General features: G+C 35.3%; 1 protein-coding gene across 4 annotated transcripts in view; it reads right to left on the bottom strand.

The window, feature by feature from the left end:
• The window catches only part of CRISPLD1 (cysteine rich secretory protein LCCL domain containing 1), a 35,836-nt gene that overhangs the window by 8,938 nt on the left and 6,967 nt on the right, over positions 1-19,931 (bottom strand). For all 4 annotated transcript variants that reach the window (XM_057363958.1, XM_057363959.1, XM_057363957.1 and 1 more), the window contains 10 exons: positions 8,156-8,274; positions 7,890-8,022; positions 6,304-6,419; positions 5,298-5,398; positions 4,002-4,181; positions 3,849-3,909; positions 3,657-3,723; positions 2,911-3,041; positions 611-654; positions 452-524 (listed from right to left, as the gene is read on the bottom strand). In XM_057363958.1, the coding sequence (XP_057219941.1) occupies positions 452-524; positions 611-654; positions 2,911-3,041; positions 3,657-3,723; positions 3,849-3,909; positions 4,002-4,181; positions 5,298-5,398; positions 6,304-6,419; positions 7,890-8,022; positions 8,156-8,274 (1,025 nt within the window). The remainder of the gene's footprint in view (positions 1-451; positions 525-610; positions 655-2,910; positions 3,042-3,656; positions 3,724-3,848; positions 3,910-4,001; positions 4,182-5,297; positions 5,399-6,303; positions 6,420-7,889; positions 8,023-8,155; positions 8,275-19,931) is intronic.

Raw genomic sequence — 19,931 nt, 5'->3', positions numbered from 1 at the left:
TTCCAATTTTTTTTTAATCCAGTTTTTCCAGAGCTCTCAAGCAAACTGGYAACTTTTATAATAAATATCTGAATTTTATCCTTCTGTTGTATCTGTTTTACAGGTAAATAAATTGAAATAAAGTGTACTTTGCCCAAGGTGTATATATATAAAATAATGGACAATGAAAAATAAAAATGCACTTTCGTTCACTGTCTTTAGTCCAATGATTCCACTAAGATTAGCAACAGGATCTTTATGAATGATTTTCCTAACGAAAAATCTTTCAGATCATCTTTACCTATCTGGCCTTCCACTGAGACCAAAGACTAAAACATCACCTGAACATTTCTGACTTAATTTTTACAGCTACTGTTGTCACCTTTCTCACAATTTAAGACAACTTAAGATAGATAATAAATGGCAGAGAATATAGCAGCACATTAAATTAMTAACATTTTATGAATTTTACCTTGGACAGTGTGAGGCTGGTTTTTGAAATGGGCACAGTTGTTCCACTGTTGTTTCACAGGTGATAGCCTGAACTGAAGAAAACAAAACAGAAACAAGTAAATGCGTGCTATTTACAAAAAACAGAGTAGTACTGAGCTTATAAGAAATAAATGCTAACCTGTTACTTTAGAGACAGTGAAGGAGTTGGCAGACTGGTATTTTCTGAAGAAGAAATAATAGAAATTATGAGTAAATAACATATTTCAGTGATTRCTTTTAGCTAGAAGAATTTTCATTAGACCATGTGGAAATAAACCCAACCAGTTTTTACTCACTGCACCCCCTTCTTCCCAGTTGGGAATCTAATTATTGCAATGACACATTTACTTTCTATTCCAAGTGAATCTGTTTCAAAAACAGGAATGCATGTTAAACTCTTTCAGGAATTTAATTTGCTAAGAGAATGTGTGGTAGGAACCAATTATGCAACATATTGGTCCCTCATAATGCGTGTGGCTGCTCAGAGGCTTCATCTACCAGATGAGATCACTCACTTTCTGCTAAAGGTTCATTCCTATAAACAACACCAACTCTGAGAAGAGTTTCTCTTCACAGCCTTTCTGAAACATTTTATTTAATTTTGCTTGTGGATCTTGTGTCTCCTGTTATCATCAGCATTGTTAGGAATCCAGTATAACATGTAAGAGTTCTTTTTTCTCAGTAATCTATGGCACCCAGATCTTTCTGCTTCCTGGTGTTAAAAGAAGTCAGGTATATAGCTTATGTTATGTGTTTCATTACAAATTGATAAACATTTCTAGTTTACTCCCCTTCTATCTTCTATTTTCCTCCCTTTCAGCTCATGGGATATGCCTCTGATTCTAATATCAGGCACCCCCTGCCTTACTGATGGGTCTTTTGAAGGTTTGAAACTCTGGTAAATAATCCTTATTTATTCCACAGCCAAAATACCTTGCTCTGAGWTCCAATTCTCAGAGTATACTTGCTAAACATACTCTATTGGCTGGACACTCATACCGTTTTGTCTCATAACACAGAAACACAGAGATATCAGCTGATGGAAAATCTATTGTTTCCAGTTCAGTTTTTTTTTTTTTTTACAGCTTATCTATTCCTACATTTGTAAGAAAGCTGGTTCCTAATATGTTAGTATTGATATGATCAAGGTTTATTTCTCTCTTTGTCTCAAAGCAGGTAAAAAAAATAGAAATATTTGTCTGTATCTTCATTTTAGACAGGTAAATCAAACCACAGTCAGGTCATGAGAAGATCCAAAGCAACTCATTGATATCAATGTCTTAGGTAAGTGYTACCCAGGCAGACCAAATTACAGGCCACTGAATTTATTCAACCAGGCCAGTGCTCCTCTCTCTGCTGGAGYAGACATTGWTGAAAAGAGAAGTTGTTGAAAAGTYACAGTTGTCATAGCCTGTGTCATTTGTTTGCACAGCACAGAGTGAGAGCACAGCCTCTGACAATTACCTGTCCCCTTGACTCTTGGATTTACATCTGAGCCAAATATATCCCTCAAAAAAATCTGTTTTCTTTCAGCTCAATATTACCCCTACATCCTGCACACATTCCACAATTACACACATACTAACAACAGACAGAAGCAAGGACAGCAGTGTACAGCTCTGACGAATACATTGATTTAGTGAGGTGTAATTTCCAAATAATAATAACACTTTCGATCCAAACATACTAATATTGATGTTTTTCTATCATTGSATGATTACATATGAAACAGCCAAGCATTCTCCTCTTCTATGCATTGCTTTTCYGGGTTTTCTTTTAGCTTGTCTACAAGTATTTGGAGCTGTTTTCACATTCCAGTCTTAAGGAAAGCCCCTCAACAGTGCAGTACACCTCCAAATGAAGTTTCCACAGTATGGAATATTTTTCCATCACTGGCCAGTGTGGAAAGTGTGCAAAATACTTGTGCAAAATGTCATATTTAAAAATTGTGGAACTGTATTTTCATCTTAGTTCATATGTACACTGCAACAGGGTCATTTACAATCACAAATTTGTAATATTATTGCTTTGTTAACTGTCATAGATTGCTCTGTTCATGTCCAAAACACAAAACAACCTGTCAATACGTACTAGTTTTTGACAATAAATATATATCTTTACCAATTAATTAACTAAATGCTCTCAATATAAACTATATTTAGTTAATAAAATGAACTACAAAGACTAACTTACCGTCTAAGCATTTCTATAAATTATTTAACCTTCTTTCACATTATTATAGTGCCAATTTTCTGTCCACCATAAAACACTGGCTAAAGTTTCAAAATGGATAAAATACCTCTATATCCACGTGCCTTTTTATAGCATTTTCATTTTCTTTATCACAAAAAGTATAGCAAAATATTGTTAAAAAAGTGATATATTTTGTAGGAAATAAACAGGTGAAAACCTTTTCATACATTTTAARAAAAAACTTACCCAATTGACTGAACGCCATTTCTGTAAGACTTGATAAAGTAATTTTTCCTCCCTTGCCTGGTGACATCAACCCAGCCACCTTCATTGTCTAGGATGCCATAATGTATGGCAGCTTTACAGATACTGGATTGCTGAAAAACAGAGCAGGAAAAGCAGATCCATGTTAGACAAAACCCAGGTTTTAATTCAAAKGTGTCATTAAAAACTTGGTAAGAGTCTATTATGTTTGACTTGGTCTGTGTAGGTATAATTTCAAACAAATAAACCACCCCTTTGCCTTACTCAGAWATAAACTATTCTCATTTACAGTGTACTTTTTCTCAGGAACTGTCATTTTCTATGTTTTTTTCCAATTCTACAGAGTACATGATTTCGTCTCAGCCCAGCCAGTATTAAGGTTACACAAGCAGGCCCATCTTACTGAAACAATTTATACAAACATACCCACAAATTGCTGTACTTCTCCTTTAGTCACACCTTCACATATTTGCATGCTAATATGTGGACACAAACATTCTGCTTCTGTGTATGTGCAAGTATGAAGTACATTTGCACAGTACATACAAAAAGCAGATGCAAATTTAGGTCATCTGATGCTATCTTAAACATTTGGTGTAAGCTTTTACTTTTGGTGAATGCTGACATCCTCAAAATCCATTCTTAATATGATTTAAACTAGTATGCCAGCAGAAAAGACATTTCATTAAACACTCTACCAGTACAAAATCTAATTTAAAAGTATTTACCATTTCATAATGTACRCTTCCAATAACTTTGGCTTTGCTGTCCAAACAGCCAGCAGGACATTCATACCTAAGAGAATTAAATACAACTTGGTCTTAAATCCTGGGATTACAAAAAGGGAAAATATTCCAACTGATGTACAAATACGGCCTTTCAGAAAAATCTCAAAATGACAACTGTAAAATTTACCATACCTATTGCAAGTCGTTCCTTTGCACTGATCTCTTAGCCTTACTTCACATGAAACAATCTGAGCTAAAACAAGCAAAAAGCAAATTCACTGCAATGAACTTGATACCAGATAATTCAATTTTTTTGACCACTTGCAAACCAGGTAAATTCCTTACACATTTGCTGTGTGCTTATCACTTCATTTTTCTCACTGTCATCAGTGCCTGTGGAGGCTGAAGGTTGGTGTGTTCTTGGCCGGCTTTGAACAGTTGTATCTTGGGCTTTGGATCGCTGGCGTTCAATCTCATTGGTTTCCTCTTCTGGTTCGCGGGGAGAATAAGGTCTTTCTGAATCCTCTGTTTCAGAAAATGGTCAAAAAAATAAAATCTCAGAAAAAAAAAAAAATCACTGTGGAATGTAAATCCCCTACTGTGTTTTGGTAGAATGGGTTTGTTATCAATAAAATRGTGGACAAATGAAAGCAAGAAAGCAAAGAAAACCTTCCACTGCTTCACAAGGTGGAGAACTCATGAACAGTAAAACACCTCAAGTATGTTTGTGATAGTGAGCAGAGATATACTTTTTCCTCAGCTCTTGTAGCCCAATTGAAGTATGAAACTGCTCTTAATCCTCCTTAAAGACACTGACGTTTTAGTATCTTTATGCCATCAGAAAACCAATGGAAAAAAGACAGTATCTGCTACACACGGGCAGAGTTTTACCAAGTTTATAGATAAGGTGCAATTAAAYAAGCTTATTTTATAGTAACATACACCTGAAAATGGGGCCCTTCTATTCATACATAATGAAAATAACCCTGAAGCACTCATAACTGAATCTGCATTTCTTACTTAGACAAAAACCTCAAAGAAGGTATTTGGCCACACACATGCAGCTTTCATAAGGTCCATATGAAATCTCAAAAGTAATTAACAAAAATTAYTAAATGAGTTGTTCACAGTAGAATGACAAGAAGTAGCAGCTTTGTAATACGCTGTGATATAATGCTATAAAATATGAATAGCATTCCAAAAATAGTCAGATATTAACAATCATCCTAGCTGACATTTTCTTTAATTACTAATGTCTTCTAGCTTTTGTTCTTGATTTCTCACACAMCGCATGACTATATCAGTGAGTTGTTTCCCTGTAAACAAATGACTGCATAGATTTTCATTGTAATTACAGAAAAGCATATAAATAGCACACAGTCACAGTCTCCATCTTTGTGTACTAAAATCCCAGAATCAGCACTATCAGSAGGAGTTCAGTGCACTCCATTCCCTCTGGTGAGATTCAGCCTCACATATCACAAGTATAAATTCCCACAGTAAAATAGGGCCCTAACCAGTCTTTGGGCACACACACAAAATATTTTATTCCACTATGCTGAAGAACAATGAGGAAAGAAATGAAAAGAAAGGTTACAGTTCTATTCCCATTTATAGTTGTACCAATGAAACAGTACCTACCTCTGTAACAAAGATTTTCTCTACAACCTCCTCCAAAACTAGGGGGACATGCAGAACAGGGGCGGCCGGGTTTATAAGGAGCATGACCCCACCAGTTACCCCTTAACAAAATCAGAAAAAAAAAAAAAGAGCAAAAAATGCTTTAATCAATATACATATTAACATTAAACAGAACTTAATATGTCAAAATATAAATTATGAAATCCAGCAGGCACATGGACCTTAACACTGTTCTGATATTCCCAAGTAACAAGTGATAGGATGAGAGGAAACGGCCCAAAGTTGCACCAGGGGAGGTTTAGATTGGCTRTTAGGAAGCATTTTTTCACTGAAAGGGTTGCCAAGCACTGGATGTGGTTGGGCTGCCCAGGGATGTGGTGGAGTCACCATCCCTGGAGCTATTTAAAAGGTGTGTGGATGTGTTACTCAGGGACATGGTTTAGTGGCGGACTTGCCAGTGTTAGGTTACTGGCTGGAGTCAATGATCTTAAGGGTCTTTTTTAATCCAAATGATTCTATGATTCCACACCAGATATACAACACGTAGTTGAAAAGTCCATGAAGAAAAGAATTGTTGAACTGACATAAATTGCTGTAAGATCTTCTCAGACTGGCCTAGCACCACAAGACTAAATTCCTCCACTTCATGAGAACAGGCTCCACTCTCCTAGATGGAATATCCTATAAAACTTGATCTTAGCCATGGGCTTCCTGTTACACATTCCTTTAAGTCACAGTGGGGAAATACACTTATTTTTCAGAAAAATATCACTCTACAATAAARATATCTGWTGYTGTRTACATAYTAAAAYGCAGGCCAGAAAACTGTAGMACCAGAAAACACACAAGAGTATTTRTGCAGCCGAAGGCTGTTTGGGAACAATGCTCTATTTTGTAACACTACAAAAACCAGAAAATCCAGACTGATTTCCTTGCAGATTATTTCCTGGACTATTATAAAGTTATCTTTACCCCTCAAGATATTTTTGRGTGTCAATCTACTTACTTAGGAGAATAATTGCATACAAGATAGACRGCTTTTGGCCAAATCTGCCCCCAGATGTTCATGTTATGACACAAATTAATTGCACAGCCRATTCTGCTACTTGTAGCCCAAACAACCTATGGAAAAAAAGGAAATAATGTGAAAATGAAGATATCTAACTTAAAATCAAAACAACCTCCAATATACAAAACTCAAATTGCCAGTGGTGTATAGCCCTCTGTTATAAATGGCTTGAAGTGACCTAATTACAACTACCAAAAGGCCATTCAGTTATATCCTCGCTAGAAAAGAAAAGCTTTACCTTGATGGAAAGGATATGGCTCTCATTTTATACAAATGCTCTAAATATATATCTGAAAATGTAGCAAAACAGTTACAAAGCATGATACAAAGAACCAGTTCTTGGAATTACAATTAACATGTAATTGTGAATTAGAAATTCTGTTCCTGTTTGCTGGAGTTCTCAGTACAACCTAAAGACCCAGAGGGGCTTGGATTGGTTAGACTGAGGCAATAGATATTTTTCAGCAGTAAATGGAGGTAACAAAAAATAAAACCATTCAGAAAAACACTCACACACCAAATAGACCCAAGTAATGGATTTTAAATGAAAATGTTTTCATGTCACTGCACTCTAAAGTGGCTGYGCTTCTTTATCCACCTTTCATTGCAGATCTCAAAAATAATCAGAAGGACAAAGTCTTGAATGTTCAAACGAGACAAATATGACAAGCATTGAAAATGTATTCATTAAAGGTAAGTCAAATCTGTAGATCCAGCAGGATTTAAGAGTTGTATGAGATAAGTATTGTGACGAGCTAGATACCAAAAAAAATCTATATGTAAATATACATTATATATATATATATATATATAAATATGTAGGTATTGATGGTAATATAAGGGTAATTACAGGTATTTTTATAGTAATAGTAAATAAGAACATAGAGGTAATTCAATTTTAAAACTAGATACAATTTCAAATTGTGCTAATAAACAGAAAATAAGTGTTTAAAAATAATTTTAAAGTTTTCCAACATTATATCAAAAATTATTTGTTAACCATAGTATWATCTAAAGATGATGTATTTTCCATTCACTGAAAACATGACTGGTATCCCTCTGCAAAAATTCAGGCTAGATAACACAGATTTCAGAAATATGTAGTAAATCGGCTCCATGCAATTTTAAAATCTTTTTGAAGCTAAAACAAGATCTTAAGGAATTCACTTAAGAAAACACTTTTCATGAGCTGTTTCYTCAACATATTATGGAAAGCACTCTCCAGATTACACAAAGTGCAYTGAGCAGTAGCACTCAGTTTAACACTGGGGTTTGTGAGTTTTTCCCTCAACCCTGTTGATACTTATGAGGATGAAATCTGAAGGTTCACGTGACATCCCTACTCTGTCACTAATRTCTATCACTCTATCATTCTGTCTCTGATACCCAGTGCTTGTAGCAATGGAGTCTAAACAAGCCCTTTTTGGGCTTTTGTGCTGCATGTTTAGCGCACTCTAAGCAACCAAACTGGAAATTTCCACCRTTTTTTCCAGAGCTGATAAAAATCAAGCCCACCCACATACCTGTGTGTAATGTGTACAAACAGGACCGGAGCATCTGTACGGGCAGTATGGATTGCATTCATGAGGATGGGGATATGTGAAATCTTTCACTTCATCATACCATGCTTGGACATGAAATGTTGGAGGTCTGTACCTATGAAAGCCAGTAGCAGTGTATTAGATCATCCAAAAGTTGTAGCTTCTATAATTTTTCCTTTAAGAGATAAACAAATTTTGTTACTTTTTAAAAAATTTCACATATAGAATAAAACAGTATGTTAAATTACCTTCCCCAGTGTGCCCCCAGATTCTGTCCAATTGATGGAAGAAGGCTTGCTGGTCCATGCTCCCACAGACAGGTTTCAGCCCATGACTCTGCAGATCTCTCCAGTTCTGTGTCCCATGTCTGAAATTTGAAAGAAAAGAAAGGGAAATCTTAGAAATATTTAGCGTATATCTTGTTCTCTTAAAAAAAAAAAAATTGTCCACTTTTTAAATTTTTGAAGTTTCTGTTACTGAGGCAGAAGACTGAAAAGTAAGACTTGAAAATTTTATGCTGCATTTGTCTTAYGTAAGAAAGAAAAATGTTTTCACCAAGAGAAAAAAAACTTTTAATCCCTTCACAGCATTCCCTTTAGAAACCATGTGCAGCCATGCTGTAGTGAATAAAGCACGGATATGAAACTGAAAGGCTTAGTTCAATTTTCCAAGCTAAATTAAGTGCATTTTCTGTCTTGTGAGATTTCTTTTTAGTAATGGGCATTTTTCTTAGCCAAAAGGGTATTATCCAACCTGCTTTCAAACGAGGCTTTATTTCCTCTAAACTAATAGTTTATGTGAAATGAATGCAATTTCCTCTTCCTTTTCTATAATCAGCTTTTGTTGAAATAATACACAATTCAARTATAAATTATGACAACTAGAGTTAGGCTGTCATTCATTGATTTTATGGCTAGGTTGGCAAAAAAAGAGACTTTCATGATAGTAAGAGGCATGCTTAGAAAAAGTCAAAGACAGAGATTATACGAATTATTGTTTATCCTAAGTTTTATTATTTAACGGAGAACAGGCTTGCAGCTGAAAGGCAAACCCAAGTTTCTTTCTTTCAACATAGTACTAASACATACTATTTTTGAAAAAAATCATACCATACTGTCTATGTAGTTTTTACTGCACTAAGCTTGGGTTTGCTCAAAGTGATCCCATCCCTCTTGTGCAAAATATCCATACTACTGCTTGACTTTTGGAATTTTCCGATAGCTGCAGAAATATTTTCCAGATATCTGGCTCTCTAATACCAACACTCAAATTAGGAAACTAGAATACTTCCAGGAAAGAAACACGTCTTGACAGAACCTCAAGTATTTCATCAGAAGTTCCCACAGTTYCATAAAGTGAGACTATGCTATCTAAATAACAGTAATTCAATATTTCCAGATCCAAATTCCCATGCAGACATTGGAAATCATGTCTACTAATTTTTGGCATAGATGAAAGGTAGAAAACTCCTTAACACAGCCAAAGATTAGACAAATATAACAGATGGATTCCAAGTGCTAAAATCTATTTTTCTATTGATTTTGACATGCAGTTTTCAAATTATTAATCAGAGAACTCATTAAAAACAAGCTTGTCCTTGGTTATGCAATACCACAATTATGTAAAGACTTTGTTATCACTCAGTTTAATCCTAGAATATCTGCTCCTGCTTCTCTCCTTCAGAAGTCACTAATGTATTGGATTGCATTTTGTCTGTTATGATTAATAYCATCAGCAAGTAAAAAAGTTACATGGTACATTTTTGACTCCCAAAATGCAACATTTATTTTGACAGAAATATTCAAGCAGTATCATAATGACAGAACAAATCTTTTAACCCACCTATGGATACAAAGACCACYGACTTTAGAAAACAGTATCAATTTTCCAGTCACCTTCCTAGGCCATTACCTAYCCACGTATATACTTTGTTCTTATAGGCTGTAAAGTTGTAAAGTTAAGTTGCTTCATCTTCTACTACAAAATCACAAGATATATTTATTTTTTAAAATAAAAGTTGTAGTTTGTTGTCAGCTTGTTGTATATATTGTATGACATTAAGTCACCGCAAAATCTTATAATATGCAGATTTAGCTCTTAGCATGAACAGGTCATAAAATTAACACATTTCCCAAATAATTGTTATTAAGAATGGTTTCATCAACTGGACTCTGAAATACAAATTTAGAGTAAATTAGACTTAGAATAGAGCCAAATTTGGRCACCTACTCACTTTTAGAACTTCCCACCTCCAAGGCTGGCTACAATTTCTTATAACTTTTATGAGCTTCAGAAAGCCAGAMGATATTCCTTGTAAAACATCTCCCCCACATTTTCATCTCTTAAGAGCAGCAGTCATGGTTAAAGGAATTGTACTGTTTTCTATTTTTCACACCACACAAGTTTAAAAATATTTTCTGCAGCTATTTTAACTGAAATAATGATACTTTTTTAAGATTAGAACTAAGCAATCAATAGTAGCTGCTTGAATCAACTCTTCAAGCTTGTGAAGTAGTCACCTTTAACAACATTTTCTTTAAAGAGTGATGAAAGCTACGCATGACAGAACCATCCAGAACTCTGCAAGAACAGCTTTTTGATGAAAAACTTAAATTCATCATTAATCCTCCTGACAGATGAATACCCACACTCCAAGTACTGTCAAAATTGGATATGGTCTTTAAAAAATTTTCGCCTTTTTTAACTGTTTATTTGCCTTCATCCGCAGTATAAAACTGCCTTTAYTCCCTTTACCCCGCTTGCCTAGCCAGAGATAAGCACATTTTCCACTTTCTAGGTTACAATCTTAGATGCAGCAAAGGAATATTCATATCTGAGCAAAGCACCTCTTCACAGGAAGCACAGCAGAGCAGACAGTATCAGCAATGAGGAGCTTGGGGTGTGTGGATATTTTTGTCCATTGCATGGTCATTCAAGATTTCAAGAATAGGTTTGCATGTGCAAAGTTATTTCAGGTAGGAACCTGCTCTACTAATTAAGGGAAAGAGATCATAGTTTAAGGTTCATCAKGATGCAATCACCCTAATCCTTGCTTAAATTTGTCCGATTGATGTTTCCCACACTGTTTATTTACAATTTACAATGGGGTGAGCCTCACCATAACACACTTTCCTTGAAGCAGTTTCATTTATGATTACAAAAACAAAACTTAATTTCTTTCTCATTTAAATCACTTAAGTATTGTTTTGATGTGTGATGGAGTAAATATCAAAAGTGTTACATATTCAGATGTAAAAAAATCGGTCAAGTGTAAATTGCACTACAGGAATAAACCTCCTTAAATGCAGTATTTATTGTTCAATAAGCTCATTTTCTCATTAAAGCCACCACTTCTTGAAATGTTTTCAACAGAAGTTAAAATTAAAAAAAAATCCCTCTACTAAGGAATATCAATTTTATGAAACATTCTGGAAGAATGTCCAAAAGTCCCAGTTACAAAGAATTTTCAAGAGATTAAAGTCACTTTCTTGATTACCAGAGACTACAAAGCAAAAGTGAGAATAAAACCCCACTAATCCCCTGCAGCCAGTAGAAGAAACAGAGACAGAAGTGATTAGAAGTCAGTTACCTGTGTCTCCAAGGCCTACTAAGACAGAAGCCATAAAACACAAACCCAAATCACTGCAGAAATGAAAAGTTTTCTCAAACTCCAGGATTGCTCTAATGGCTTTTAATAAAAAGAGGGAAATTTCATATTCAAGGAGCATTTTCTCTGGGATCAAGAATGCTGCATGCTGATGAACAAGAAATCAGGCAAAGGGGGCAAAAGACCTGAGCAGATGAATAAAGAACTTCTGTCATTGCTCAAGCATAGCTAGGAAATACACAGGAGATGGGAGCAGGGTCAGGCCTCTTTCCAAGTGTCAGAGGAAGTAAAAATGAGAGAAGGAAGGCCAAGGCCAATCAGGAATTAGATCTGACCAAGTAGGACATGGACAAAAAAAAAGGGCTTGTTCAAATACATCCATAAAAAAAGGAAAACAAAGGATAGGGTGGCTAAATGAAGCGGGAACCCTGGTAATAGAGGACACAGAGAAGGCAGTTACTGAACACCTTTGCATTGGGRTTCACTGACAAGAGCAGCCCTCAGGGATCTCTGATCGACAAAAGTAGGGTAAAGGAATTTGGGAAGGAAGACTTTATCTTGGTCAAGGAGGATTGGSTGAGAGAGCACCTTGCCAAACCTGACATCCACAAGTCTATGGGCCCTAACAGGATGCATCCAAGAGTGCTGAGACACCTGGAGGACACCATAGTGAGGCTGCTCACAATCACGTTTGAAAGGTTGTGGAGATCACAGTGGTGCCTGAGGACTAAAAGAAAGCAAATGTCACCCMAGACTTCAAAAAGAACAGTGAGGACCCAGAAATCTACCATACAGCAGTACAAACCTCCTTGAAACWCTTCCTTTTGTTTTGCAGAACACTGCTAGAGTAGCAACCAGTGTAAAAAGAATTGTTAGCATGTCCTAAATTGAAAAATGCTCTTTTGCTTTCCAAATATTGCATGCTTCCACTTTCAAGAGAATATCCYTCTGTGATGCTAATTACAAAGACCAAAAGATGTCTTTTCCTGTCTCTACGTCAGGTAAGTACAAAGGATTTTTCTCCTCTTGTCCATCAGTGATCATGATGTCAAAGTGGTTGCAGCTACCAAGCTATGTGCCTCTCTTTCTCTCTCCTCATGTACATCAAMTTCTCAGCTGCATCTGCTTTGAGAAACACATGTACTTTCCTGCTTTAMACAAAAGAGGCTAAGACACATACAAATCGTTACAAGGAAAGTCTCAGAAAATGCTATGTGCTGTACCATTTYGTGCTACTCAATCTCCAGTGCCAATTTCTTTCATGATAGTATTGAAAACAGTTTTCATGAGAAATAGAGCTTTCTGGCTCATAAACTGCATTTTCCCTGAGTAAAATTTTCAAGACAGCATTTGCTTCAGTGTTAATTATCTGCATGCATAAAAAATTGTTCACCAAAGCTACATGAAATAACATGTGATCATCCATTGATTTGGGAAATTTCAATCTGTGAAAACTTGACCTCATCATGATCCCTCTTCAAATACCGAAAGAGACACATCTTTCTCTGTAGAAATTTATTGGCATCACCACTTCCCTTTTATTCTTGTACACTCCTGTGTGACAGAAATGGTCTACATAAACTTTTTACACAGCATTGCTTTGAAGCATGTTCTTCCCATGGTATAATTCATCCACACACAAAACCTCTCAGTTCAATGCTCAACATGCTCTTGACTTGATTTCATCATCTACTCTGAGGAGCCCACCACTGACAATATGGCACAGTCTACAGCTCAGATGTTTGTGCTAACCAAAGCACTGTATCCACACAGTAAAATTCCTATTTATGCCAAACTTATATTTGAGGCTCTATGGAMAGCAGCAACATTGACTAAAGTCAACAGATTCTGCAAGCATCTATTTTATAGTAAGAGAAGAAAACTTTAGCCCTACATACTTCAGTCTCATGATCTCACAAAGGCTGTATACCTTCCTGTTCCAGCTTTATAAAACAACATTCATACCATCTGMGTATCATGATTATTAATGCCATTTCTGCTGCATTTCTAAAGAGTTCATACAGATCTATTATCTAAAATATTCACTCAGAAAATTAACATGGAGTCTGGGTTGCAGTCCAATCTATTCATGACTTAATTCAAAGTGGATTACTTTTTCAGGTTTGTTTTTTTTTATTTTATTTAGATCAGAAAGGTGCTTTCAAATTAAAATCCTGATCACTCCCAATTACGATGTATCACAGAGCACTCTTGGAATAAAAAATAGAATCTTTCCAGATGAATAAGCAGAAACTGTGCTCCAGAAGTGCATTTTGCAATTGTTCATGGGTATTCAGTCCACACAAAGATCCAGCAAAAAATAACCCCTCTGAACTTCAGTTAACATGAATGTCAGGTTCTCAGCATCATATATTTTTTGCTCTACAAATCTGTTCCAATGGCACCACAACACATGCCAACACGGGAATTCCTTACATCAGTACCCTGCTAAAACTTAGTGCACTATCAAAGACACACAGATATTCAAATTATCAGCATTTCACCAATGTTCTCATACACTACCCTGGCTGAAGCCAAYACCCAGCTGGGCAGGTTCAGCTGARYGGCAGCAGCAGTCACTGCCTCCAGCCACCAACTTCTTCCACCCCAGGACACTGCAMCTCATTTTGAAGCAGGGATGGTGCAGCCAATATGGATCTTCTGACTGCTTCTGGTTTACAACATYATCACATTAAAATAAACCCCAACTAATACCAGTTTAACTTTACAGACTGGACTACAAATTTTGGTATTTAACATCTGTCAACAAGTAGATCAAGTAGTGTGTAGACCCTAAAGAAATGTTCTGCTTATTGAAAGAGCTGTTGTTTCAGTGAGCCTACCATAGCTTAAATTAAAATTCATCAAGAACCAAATAAATTACATGGAGTGGGATTAACCTCCCCTGAAGCTTCAAAGCAGATACCTACATCTAAACTAATCGTCTAAACAACTTTTGCAGTTATATAAACCAATAAGCATCTATAGAGAGATAATTTTAGATACCCACTTTTAGCTGAGATAAACTGTGTTGAAAATTATTTTTTCTCTACTAATTATAAAGGAAACTGGCTCAAATGCAGACATCTACGCCACAGACATCAAAAGCTTGGTGAGATGAATCCTGCCATTTGTATGGGTGTTAAATCAAAAGTGTACATTCTCATCCAAGCCACATCAGCATAAGAGTCCACCTATTATACAAAAAGGAATTGCAACAGAACTGCAAAGGTCAGTAGCTCAAAAAACATTTTCCAGTAAAAATAATTTTAAAAACTACTCAACAGTGGTAACATTTTAATTGGATATATTTTCACTTATGTTGGAAGGCAGAGAAAATCATATGGAATGGAACTATATGGAAATTAAAGACRAACTAAAATTTAAGCTCAGTAAAGATGGAAAATAAGTACAGTGGGCACCACTGAAAGTAAACATTTACCATGGCATAGTATAAATACCTCATTGCTGTATACATTCTAAATATAGGGAAAGAGTGGTAAAGTAAATACCACAGTACAGTATGGGTATTTATTTACTTTTTAAAAGAATCCACTGTATTAAGACTAATGACACTGAGAAAGAAAAAAAAGGAAAAATGAAACATAGAATGAGAAATGCTGTGAGCAAATATGCCAGAAATACAGTTGAAAACTAGAAATCACCTGCATGGCACCAGCACAGAAAGTCAGAAAGGTAGAGTTAAAATTTACTTCARGAGACTGATCCTGACTTTAGTCTATCTAGCCTTTTTCACTGATCTGAATATATTTGTATAATCCATATTTTTATAATTTAAAATTAGTGACAGTATTGTCAGAATAATATTTACTTTCATTTTCTTCTGGATTTTTAWGATTGTAAGAGGAAAGAGAATTTCCTTGGTACTCACCCTGAAATGCTAGCTGATGTTTTATTGCCACAAAAAAAAATCTTTTTCCTGCAACTATCTTTATTTACTTCCCAAATTAACCAAGTTCATCTGCTTCACTCCTTCAATTATCTCATAAATCACATTCTGACTTCATAATCAATCCCATTAATCTCTTTCATTCTCTCTAGAATTTAAAACTTTAAAAATTATCAAAAAATCGACACTGCATTTCAGACAAGTTCTCATCAGTTTCATACACAGAAATCTTTCACAGATTAGTGCCTCTTCTAATTTTTTAAGTCAGTGCAACGCCTATATCTTTTTATTGCAGTTTTACCTCTACATTTTATCTCTTATATTTCACCTGTTTGTTCTTKCTTATTCCAAACCTTGCAGTTAAATTTCATCATGTTGATCCCAGGCCATTACTTCTACTTCTCAAGTCCTAATTTTGATCATGTTCTCTAAAACAACCTGATCCTGTCCCTATATTATATATTATATATATTAATTATATATTATAACAAATATAAAAAAATATATAAATTTTTATAAAAAATATATAAATATTTTTACATATGTTATATATATATATATATTCTGTAGTTTTCAGGTGTACTCTTTGCACCAGCATCAACACTTTCAATCTTCCTCCTGTTGAAAAGGGAGGTTTTGTAAATTTTCTCTCACAAAAAAGTCAGGGCAGAGACTGTAAAGAACTTTCCAGAGTCTAAATATGGCACCTAATATTCCCTAACTACTGGGTCATCAAAAAAGTAAAATAGATTGGTTTGAAATGATCTCTTTTCGATGAACAGACATTGGTAGTTTTCATCAGCTTGTCTTTCAATCATGCTTCAGYGAGGCCATTTCATCACTGCAAAGCTGCCGAAGGAAGTCCATAAAAACTAATGACAATGAGCACATCTGAAAAGTAAACAACTTGCACTCCATTGAGATGATTGCCTCCAGTCATTTGAGTTACAAAAAGATGTGGCCTCCCCATAACCTGAGGTCCCTTATGCAGCAGTCACCACAAAAACTCAGGAGTACTGTAACACCAGGCAAAATTCCCTTGAGAATTAAAACCCAACAATAGTAAATGGTACTGATATATTCTTTAAGAACGTAGAAAGAGAATAGCTAAAACTGCCAAACTTTYCCCTACCAAGAACGTTAAGACAGCCATTTTCTGCTGGAAAACTACTACCTGGCKAGAAATGAAATAGTAAGGAATTTACATGCTACCATGTGGCAGGACTGGAGTTTATAAAGCTTTAAACTGGGCAGAGATCCCTGAATAGACCTTGAGGTTTCAGCTACTSTTTTGGAAAAGAGTAAAAAGCAGAAAAACTGTGGCTTTTGCCTGGAAACAGGAAAGTGGTATAAAGCCAAAAATATTGTTTCCAAACACTGAAAAAATTGCACCAATATTTAGAAGTATCTCCCTATTACAGCTTCATGTGTTTGAGCTTTTTGTGTTCAAAAACTAAAACCAGGAATAGGAACCGGCAGACATGACTAATCTCGTTTAATTCTCTGTGTACTCTAAGCATGTTTAAAAAACCTTGCTGGAATATTCAGCTTTCCAAGGGGTTCTGAAACAGTGCATTTACTTTGCTACTTTTTAAAAGCAGTGCACTAAGACTTTCTATTAGAATATGACTAAAAATCATCTATTCACTTCTTTATTCTAACAGGAATGGAAGAGAAGCAACACCTGATCTCAATTTCTCTACTTTGTCCATTATCAAATTATGAATTGCACACATTCATTACAAATAGAATTCATGAATATTTATAGCTAATCGCAAACTGAACCAGAGCACAAACCCTTACCTCAAACCCTGGTACTGATTACCAGGTTAAATTCACTGTAACTGATTGCTTTCATACAGCAGTTTTAGAGATGCTACAGAATTTCCTGGACTTTGAACAGGAATTAGCTGTGGTATCTCAAATATGTGTTAAACTAAACGCTTTTAAAAGATGACCACTGTGATTTGACATAAGTGAATTGAACTTACTGCCAGAGAGCATCCATTGATCATATGTGACCTGGCACTACTGTCAGAAATATTTTCAAATAAAATCTCAAAAAAGAGTTGGAAAATGTATCAAAGGAATTCCTGACCATTTGAAGATCCAACAGGGATTGCAGGACAAATCTATTGTGATATGTATCAGACAGCCAGATTCTGGATTTAACAGCCTCATTTTAAGAAACTGGTATCTTCTTTCATAACAAAGTGAAATTTGTTCATCATCTTTTAAATGAATCACACTTTTCTATGACAGTCACTCATGCCAAATCTAAGCTGATGATTATATTTACAGGTAACAGGATAAAATCATATCTAGCATTTCAATAAACATGTTAATAAATAAAGTTTTGTTCTCAGTTAAAAAAAAAAAAAGAATAAATTAAGGAAGATTTTAAGGCATGAAGGTGACAGGCAACATAAAACTGCTTTTATAAATTTCATTGATTCTTTTTGAGTTCTGATCATATTTTGTACTTAAGCTTAGATTCTGCTGCTACTGATTAATATTTAATGGGTTTTTTTTTGATATGAGGATGAAGAAGTTCTCTGACAGCAAAAATAAAAGATGAACAGTTCTGTCCTGTGTTGCTAATTATTTTATTTTGGGAAGGCTCCCTKAAACATTGAGACACTGAGCCTTTCAGCTACTTTCCACTTTCAGTTTCTTTACTTGGAGTTGCTTAGTTGTTGTTGGCATTACATCAATAGAAGTCAAACCACTTTTCATTCTTGGCCACTTCACATCGCACAATCCTTTGCTAAAACTGCCAGGGAGAATAAGAGGATAAGTCAACGTCACTGTGTTCTTTGATGCAGAGTCAGTAGCCTTTGAGCACAGGCAAAGGAGCTGAAGCACTTTCACCAATCTTTGAAGTGGAGCAGAAAAGTGGAAAACCAGAGGGAAAGCAGGCAGGTTCACTCTAATAGAGCTGCTCTGTTCTTGGCACCCAAAGTGCTCTTCAGCCACTTAGGGAATTCCACAAACCAAAGCACTCTGCTCAAAAGGAACAGGAATTGTTTTTAACCAAGCATCCCTGAAGAGTTTTGGCAAGATGGGTAAGATACACTAAACACAGACATCAAAAAGTTTTGTCAGAAAGGTCTAAGAAATGTAATAGGGCACTTCAGAACAGAAAAATACAGAAAAAAACAGGTATGTCCACTACAAGGCCTTGCTATAYATGTCCTAATGTTGTTTCAATTCTCCTAAGAATGCTACAGAAAAAGATCTCAGCTGGGGACCCACATATAAGGATGGAGAGAAACTGCTACTTCCAGACTTAAGCTGATCATAAGATCTAAATGCATCACAAAATAGAAAAAAAAATTTATTTCAATCCCTAATCAGCCACTGTGATGCCAAGAATAACACTTTACTATCATCCATGCAAGAGCTCTAGCCACTAGAGAGTTAATACAATCCAAAGTCCAATGATTCCTATTTAAATATAATAACAGAATACTGCTACAGAAAAAAAAATCTAAATGAGACATATTTCTTAATTTCCTTCATCTGAAGTCTTCCTGAAGTTATTGAAATGGAGAAGCAAGTCTTCAAGCCAGCCAAAACATAAGGCCCCATAGAAGTTACAAAATAGTCATGGTTTCAAAAGGAATTATACAGTATCAATACTTTCAACACATCACTATCAATGTTTTCAAATTAAAACAATGTTTTCAAACTAAGASCTTCATTAGTTTGAAGGCATTATACCAACACAAACCAAGAATAAAATTTTTTTTTTTTCCCCCCTCTGAACAAAGTACGGGTCCAAAACTGCTGCCAGATACACATCCAGAATTTTCCCAAAGAACCACACATCTATACCACATAAATATTCKAATCTGAACTTTTTTAAAAGCACCTCTAGATCTTTGCATTTTACTCACAAGTTTTCCAGTATAAAACTTCTTGGAAGTAAGGCATGGACTTCGCAMTGACATCCCTAGTATTTATTGGCAAGATCTGATAATGAAATAAGCACAGACTTCCCTGCCTTAAAAAGACATTGGTGTCTCCAATTACTGTAATTACAAAATGCAGTGCATGGCTCAGGGCCAAGAAATACCAGGCTGAAATGCTCTGCTATCTATCAAGCTGGGAACCTGAATACTCTGTAAGTACAGCAATGGCACATTCATGGAATGAGGATCTCATATGAACCCCTTCATTTCTTTGTTTGGGAAAATATGTATGAASTCAAGGTATGAATACTAAAACAATTGTTTAAAATAGAGTGCATTATAAATTCATTAATCAAAATTACTTTTGTGAATATTATCCTTCATGAATCCTTTTATTTTGCAAACTACAACTGTTTGGAATATAGAGAAATTAACAACTTCCACTATCCAAATAATAATGATTATCTTTAAAGTGTTGACTGCAATAATCATTAAGAAAATCTATTCTCATTAATACTTTCAGATTTAGTAAGGTGCAATGTTACCAATGAAATTATTGGGTAAAAAAGGTTTTGCAACCTCAGTCCGTGATA

Source organism: Malurus melanocephalus, unplaced genomic scaffold (genome assembly GCF_030028575.1).
Source record: "Malurus melanocephalus ecotype Western Australia unplaced genomic scaffold, MMel_1.1 scaffold_32, whole genome shotgun sequence".
Lineage (NCBI taxonomy): Eukaryota > Metazoa > Chordata > Aves > Passeriformes > Maluridae > Malurus > Malurus melanocephalus.
The sequence above is the reverse complement of the archived record's forward strand: the minus strand, read 5'-3'. Positions and strand labels throughout refer to the sequence as shown.